Here is a 7,543-nt window from a genome sequence, read left to right on the forward strand (position 1 = left end):
TTTTTTTTTTTTTTTTTTTTTTTCTTTTTTTTTTTCATGGAGTTTCACTGTTGTTGCCCAGGTTGGCGTGCAGTAGTGCGACCTCGGTTCACGGCAACTTCCGTCTCCCAGGTTCAAGCAGTTCTCCAGCCTCAGCCTCCTAAGTAGCTGGGATTACAGGTGTCCGCCACAACGTCCGGCTAATTTTTTGTATTTTTAGTAGAGATGGGGTTTCACCATGTTGGCCAGGCTGGTCTTGAACTCCTGACCTCAGGTCATCCACCCACCTCAGCCTCCCAAAGTGCTGGGATGACAGGTGTGAGCCACTGCGCCCAGCCCCAGTACTGTTAGAGATAAGCTGAAAAGCAGTATACAAACAAGGGACCATTGTGCTGAAGGCGTGAGCCGCCACACCCAGCACAGTCACACTTCTGTTGAATTTACTGTGAAATCAGTGTAACCCCAAAAGCTGAAAAGAAAGAGCTTGCCCTTTTCCTCCACTGAGCCCACACCGCCTTTCATTTGTAAACGCTCTTGTTTCACCCCCGATTCTGCACGTGATACTTGGGTATCGGGCGCATCTTTGCGTTTATCTCTTAAGATTGTCCAGCTTTTCCAGTTTGTTAGTCTTAGTTGCACAGTCTCTCCGGAGCCTTCTCTCTGTTCGTGGAGCCTGGTGTTTTGAGATTTGTCTCGCTGCATAGGGCTGATCTCAGGATGACTCGGCAGAGCCTGACTGGTTTGTTCTCTTGCTTATCTTTGCCATTTTTAAAAGATCACATTTGGTTCCCTTTGCAGTTGGCTGCTGAACAGTTCAAGAAAACCAGTCTCCATGTGGCTAAGAGTGTTTTGAACAACAGACATATAGTGAAGATGCTGGAAAAATACCTCAAGGTTTGTGCTTGCGAGTACCACAGACCGGAAAAGCTTTTGAAAGGGAAGATGAACCCCATGAGCAGGGAGTTGAATCCAGAGTGCAGCGTTTAGCGTTTCTGAGTCTTTTGACCAGTTGAGGGACACTGGAGTACATCAGGCTCAGGAACGTGACAACTGGGATTTCCAATCAGTCACTGCTTGCCTGGGGACTCTGGGGATGTGGTGCAGCTTGATTAATAAGTGTGTAATGGCACTCCATGGAAAATCCCGATTGTTTAGCCTTAAAATTCTGAGCAAATGATTTTTAGGTGCTTTAGAAAACCCAAGGTTAGCCCTACTCGGGAACCTGGGATGGGAGGATTGCTTGAGCCCAGGAATTTGAGGCTACAGTGAGTGATGGTGGTACCACTGCACTTCAGCCTGGGTAACATAGCAAGACCTGGTCTTTAAAATAAAGGAAAGCGGAGAACTGGGAGTTATGGCTCATGCCTGTAATCCCAATAGCTTGGGAGGCTGAGGCAGGAAGATCCCTGTGCCTGGGAGTTAGAGGAGTTACGATTGTGCCACTGCACTCCAGCCCAGGTGACAGAGCGAGACCCCATCTCAAAAAAAATATCCAAGGTAGATGATAATTTTCCAGAAGAGAAGCTAAAAAGAGATTTCACTGATAGAGCCAACCGACAGTGAGGTTGAAGGTGAATGAGGTTGAAGATGAGGGGTAGTAAGGAACCAGAGCCTTCATGCTGAGAGCAGCATATAAAAGTCCCAGAGTGGGTGCTCATGGAGAGAAGGCTGCTTGGAAGAGCTCCCAGTTCTTTCTTGTGAAACCTATTTTGCTCAGTGTTCATCCCAGTACTTCAGCATTTGGGGCAGGCAGCTAAGTCCCAGCCCACAACCTGACTTCAGGACCTGTTTGCCCTCCTCTCAGTTACTAAACACTTCCATATTTGACAATTCCATCCATTAAAGGCACAGAATCTAAATAACCAATTTAAGAAACATGACTGGGCTGGGCGTGGTGGCTCACACCTGTAATCCTAGTACTTTGGGAGGCTGAGGTGGCGGATCACTTTGAGCTCAGGAGTTCGAGATCAGCCTGGACAACATGGTGAAACCCTGTCTGTACAAAAAAATACATAAATTAGCCAGGCATGGTGGCCCACGCCTGTGGTCCCCACTACTCAGGAGGCAGAGGGTGCAGTGAGCCAAGATTGTGCCACTGCACTCCAGCCTGGATGACAGAGTGAGACCCTGACTCAAAAAAAAGAGGGAAGAAACATAACTCATGATTTTACCTTTGTAGCTGAAACAAGGTAAAAGTTTCTAGAGTCAAGTGTGGGCTCAGCCTTCTAAGCGTCTCTGTTTTTATTTATTTTTTTATTTTTTTGAGCCAGGGTCTTGTTCTCTTACCAGGCTGGAGCGTAGTGGTGTGACGATAGCTCACTGCAGCCTCGCATTCCTGATCTCAAGAGATCCTCCCCACTCAGTCTCCCAGGTAGCTGGGACTGCAGTAGTACACCACCACACCTGGCTAATTTTTTTTTTTTTTGAGATGGAGTCTCGCTCTACTGCCCAGGCTGGAGTGCAGTGGTGTAACCTCCGCCACCTGGGTTCATGCCATTCTCCTGCCTCACCCTCCTGAGTAGCTGGGACTACAGGTGCCCGCCACCACTCCTGGCTAATTTTTTGTAGTTTTGATAGAGATGGGATTTCACCACGTTAGGATGGTCTTGATCGCCTGACCTCGTGATCCACCCGCCTCGGCCTCCCAAAGTACTGGGATTACAGGCATGAGCCGCTTCGCCTGGCCTCACACTGGCTAATTTTTAAGACACTCTTGCTCTGTTGCCCATGCTCGTCTGGCCTCAAGTGATCCTCCCGCCTTGACCTCCCAAATTGCTGGGGTTACAGGCATGAGCGCCTTGCCCTAAGCATCATATTTTAAAACATGTTTCCTAATCTGGTAATGATAACTTTTAGTTTGCTTGTTTTAGACTACAGATAGTTTTTTAGCATATAGTTAGGAGAATTTTGACTTCTGAGGGAGTCAGACTTGATTTGAATCTTGATTCTGATGTGTAGTAGTTTTGTTACCTCTGGCAAGTTACTGATCTTTGAAGCTCAGTTCCTTTTCTGTAAAAAGGGGATTTATCTCAAGGCTATGGGCACAAATGACACTTAAAAAAAATTTTTTTTTTTGTTCTGCAACCTCTGCCTCCTGGGTTCAAGCGATTCTCATGCCTCTGCCTCCTGAGTAGCTAGGATTACAGGCACGTGCCACCATGCACGGCTAATTTTTGTATATTTTGTAGAGCTGGGGTTTCGCCACGTTGCCCAGGCTGGTCTCCAACTCCTGAGCTCAAGCAGTCCTCCGGCCCCAGCCTCCCAAAGTGCAGGGATTACAGATTACAGACGTGAGCCACTGCACCTTAATGACACTAAAAAATTACGTAGTGTTAACTTCTGTTACATGCCGTTTTTTAAAAACATCAAGTTAAGACCGGGCGTGGTGGCTCACGCCTGTAATTCCAGCACTTTGGAAGGCCGAGGTGGGCAGATCACGAAGTCAGGAGGTCAAGACCATCCTGGCTAACACGGGAAACCCCGTCTCTACTAAAAATACAAAAAATTAAGCGGGCGTGGTGGCAGGCACCTTGAGCTACTCAGGAGGCTGAGGCAGGAGAATGGCGTGAACCCGGGAGGTGGAGGTTGCAGTGAGCTGAGATCGCACCACTACACTTCAGCCTGGATGACAGAGGGAGACTCCATCTCAAAAAAAAAAAAGCATCAAGAAATCCTGGGTCTTGTGAACTTTTCCTCACTGTTACATGCTTGCAGGCCGGGCGCAGTGGCTCACACCTGTAATCCCAGCACTTTGGTAGGCCGAGGCGGGCAGATCACCTGAGGTTGGAGTTCCAGACCAGCCTGACCAACAATGGAGAAACACCATCTCCGCTAAAAATACAAAATTAGCCGGGCGTGGTGGCACACGCCTGTAATCCCAGCTACTTGGGAGGCTGAGGCCGGAGAATCACTGGAGGCGGAGGTTGTGGTGAACCGAGATCACACCACGGCAGTCCAGCCTGGGTGACAGTGAGACTCCGTCTCAAAAAAAAAAATTGCAGAATATCTGGTGACACTTTTCTGAATCTGTAGGCTCTGAGAACATGTAGGATTCACTCCTGTGGTGTAACTTACAGAAGTGTTTCATTGTGGACTCTGCTGGTTCTGGAAAGCTGACATCCCAGCAATCATGGGGCTCCTGAGCTCTGCTTAGACCACACTGACCTGTGTTTCCTCTTTGGCCAGGGTGAGGACCCTTTTACCAGTGAAACCGTTGATCCAGAAATGGAAGGAGATGACAATTTAGGAGGTGAGGATAAGAAAGAGACACCTGAGGAGGTGGCCGCGGACGTCTTAGCCGAGGTGATTACAGCAGCGGTGAGGGCTGTAGATGGGGAAGGAGCACCTGCTCCAGAGAGCAACGGGGAGCCAGCTGAGGGCGAAGGCCCCGTGGACACAGCGGAGGCCAGTAGTGATCCTCAAGCTGAACAGCTGCTGGAAGAGCAGGTGCCCTGCGGAACGGCACCTGAGAAGGGCGTCCATGAGGCCAGAAGCGAGGCTGCAGAGGCTGGAAATGGCACCGAGACAATGGGAGCAGAGGCAGAAAGTGCCCATACCAGAGCTGCTCCTGCTCCAGCTGCCACAGATGCCGAAGTGGAACAAACTGATGCAGAGTCCAAAGATGCTATTCCCACAGAATGATGCGCATTTCCCTGTTCCAGGGAAGGCACTGGGATAATGGAGGTGTTGCTCTTTCTCCCTTGGTCTGTAAGCAGTACAAGGGCGTGTGCTCCTGGAATATGCTGTAAACTAATTTCGGTGAAGAGACCCAGCCGTTTCCTCCTGAGCAGTGCCTCTTACGGCTTGTCTTGTGCAGTCGTGTGGCTTCTTGCCCAGGTTTGAAAGAAGTACATTGTCCTTAGCGGCTGTAACATGTCTCTTGACACTGCACTTGGAAATAATAAAGGTTGGGTGATTATATCTTGATGATACATTACTTGTTCAATATAGCCACTGATGGAATGCCTCTTTTTTTATTTTATTTTTTTCCTTATTTTATTTTCTCTTTTTTGGTTGGGAACAGCTCAACACTAGGAATATATCTTGCTCTATAGAGGATTTTTGTTTGTTTCAAGCTTCGGCCTTTAACCTGTACCTCTGTAGTGCACCATCTGGTGTGTGATTTTCACAGGACTCGCCAGCACCTGGTTCACATGTGGCACCACGTCACATCCACGCACGCTCAAAGGCCAGAAGAATCTGACCGACCTACACCACTGGAAACACACCCACCTCAGCCTCAAGAACCAGACTGTGCAGGGGGCATTGTGCCCCAATCTTTAGTCCTTGCTGAATCAGTTCTCTAATATTTTACCTCATTTGTGTTCCACCTCTAGATTACTTCAGTTTTTTTTTTTCCTTTAAAATTAGTTACTGCCACTCAAATGCATTTACAAAGAAAATTTGGCCAGACCCAATGGTGCATGCCTATAATCCCAGCACTTTGGGAGGCCGAGGCAGGAGGATAGCTTAAGCCCAGGAATTCAAGACCAACCTGGACAACATAGCAGGACCCCATCTCTTTAAAAAAAAAAAAAAAAAAAAAAACTTGATGTGATTCCCATAGATGGAATAATCCAGCATAAGTTGCCATAGATAGAAGCTATCGGTTAAAAAAATAATGAAGTACATGTTTCATTTTAGAGAAATAACTATTACTTTAGACCTTTCCAAATCTGAGAAAGGGAGGCTAGCATGTGTTCAAGGTTAGCACACAACAGTTAGAATTTCCTCAAATCAGAAGAATTGGAAGATACCCCCACTTTTGAAATGGCCCTCCTGTGTCGGTTTCCCTGTGGCCTTGTGAACTGTATACATCTCACATGTTGGGAAACGCCACTGGAAAGTCATTAGAAAGGAGGCAGTAAAATGTTTGCTGAGCCTCTGCTGTATATCAGGGGCTAACTCACTATGCACATTCTAGGAACTGGGCCCTGCTCATGAGGAGCCTTAGTGGAGATTCCAGGTGAATATTTATTAAAAAGTCAACAAGAGAACTGAAAATGGAAATAAACTGCTTGATAAGACGACGGTGCCTCTGGGTTATTTCTGCTCAGCATCCGTTCGTGTTGCGTAGATGCGTCTTAATCGCAGGTTGAGCCTGCTCTTTAAGCTTGTTATCTTAAGGCAAAAATGTTAGCATTGAACATCAATAGTGGAAAAAAAATCACTAGTGGAACTGCTTTATTTCCTTAATTTTCTTTTTTTCCTTTTTTTTTATTTGAGACAAGAGTCTCACTCTGTTGCCCAGGCTGGAGTGCAGTGGTGTGATCTTGGCTTACTGCAACCTCCGCCTCCTAGATTACGGGCTTGAGCTACTGCACCTGGCTCCCCCGCCCCTTTTTCTTCTTCTTCTAAAACTCCAAGACCCGGCCAGGCATGGTAGCTCACAACTGTATTCCCGGTACTTGAGGAGGCTGACACAGGTGGATCACTTGAAGTCGGGAGTTCGAGACCAGCCTGGCCAACATGGCAAAACCCTGTCTGTACCAAATATACAAAAATCTAGCTGGGTGTGGTGACACACGCTTGTAATCCCAGCTACTGGGGAAGCTGTGGCAGAAAAATTGCTTTAACTAGGGAGGCAGAGGCTGCAGTGAGTCGAGGTTACGCTACTGCACCCCAGCCTGGGCAACAGAGCAACACTGTCTCAAAAAAATGAAATATCAGGTCGGGTGCGGTGGTTGATGCCTGTAATCCAAGGACTTTGGGAGGCCAAGGTGGGCAGATCACAAGGTCAGGAGCTCGAGAACATCTTGGCCAACATGGTGAAACCCCATCTCTACTAAAAATACAAAAATTAGCTGGGCATAGTGGTGGGCGCCTGTAGTCACAGCTACTCTGGAGGCTGAGGCAGGAGAATTGCTTGAACCCTGGAGGCAGAGGTTGCAGTGACCCAAGATCGTGCCACTGCACTCCAGCCTGGGCAACAAGAGCAAAACTTCGTGTGTCTCCCTCTCCCCTCTCCCCTCTATCCTCTATGAATCCAAGACCTATCATTAAATTGGTCTGAATGTCAGTGAGGCTTTTCCACCTTCCACCTCTTGGTGAAACTACATAATTTTTTTGTTGTTTTGTTTCATTTTACAGGCAGGATCTCACTCTCTTGTCCAGGCTGGAGTGCAGTGGCACCACAGTAGCTCACTGCAGCCTTCCAAATCTTGGTTTGAAGTGATCCTCCCACTTCAGCCTCCTGATTAGCTGGGACTACAGGAGTGCACCACTATGCCCAGCTAATTTTTAAAAGTCTTGCAGCCAGGTGCAGTGGCTCATGCCTGTAGTCCCAGCACTTTGGGAGGCCGAAGCAGATGGATGGCCTGAGGTCAGGAGTTCAAGACCAGCCTGGCCAGCATGGTGAAACCCCATCTCTACTAAAAATATAAAAAATTAGTCAGGCGTGGTGGCGGGTACCTGTAATCCCAGCTACTCAGAAGGCTGAGGCAGGAGAATTTCTTGAACCCGGAAGGTGGAGGTTGCAGTGAGCCAAGGTCATGCCATTGCACTCCAGCCTGGGCAACAAGACAAGAGTGGGACTCCGTCTCAAAAAAAAAAAAAAAAAAAAAAA

At 47.8% G+C, this 7,543-nt stretch overlaps 1 protein-coding gene across 1 annotated transcript in view; it reads left to right on the forward strand.

The window, feature by feature from the left end:
* AKAP8 (A-kinase anchoring protein 8) overlaps window positions 1–6,006 on the forward strand; it is a 23,553-nt gene extending 17,547 nt beyond the window's left edge. Inside the window, exons 12-13 of the mRNA XM_017863557.1 lie at window positions 684–873; window positions 4,165–6,006. Of these exons, the coding sequence (XP_017719046.1) occupies window positions 684–873; window positions 4,165–4,620 (646 nt within the window). The 3' untranslated portion in view covers window positions 4,621–6,006. The remainder of the gene's footprint in view (window positions 1–683; window positions 874–4,164) is intronic.
* The last annotated feature ends 1,537 nt before the right edge of the window (window positions 6,007–7,543 follow it).

Source organism: Rhinopithecus bieti, unplaced genomic scaffold (genome assembly GCF_001698545.2).
Source record: "Rhinopithecus bieti isolate Rb0 unplaced genomic scaffold, ASM169854v2 scaffold_71542, whole genome shotgun sequence".
NCBI classification, from domain to species: Eukaryota; Metazoa; Chordata; class Mammalia; order Primates; family Cercopithecidae; genus Rhinopithecus; species Rhinopithecus bieti.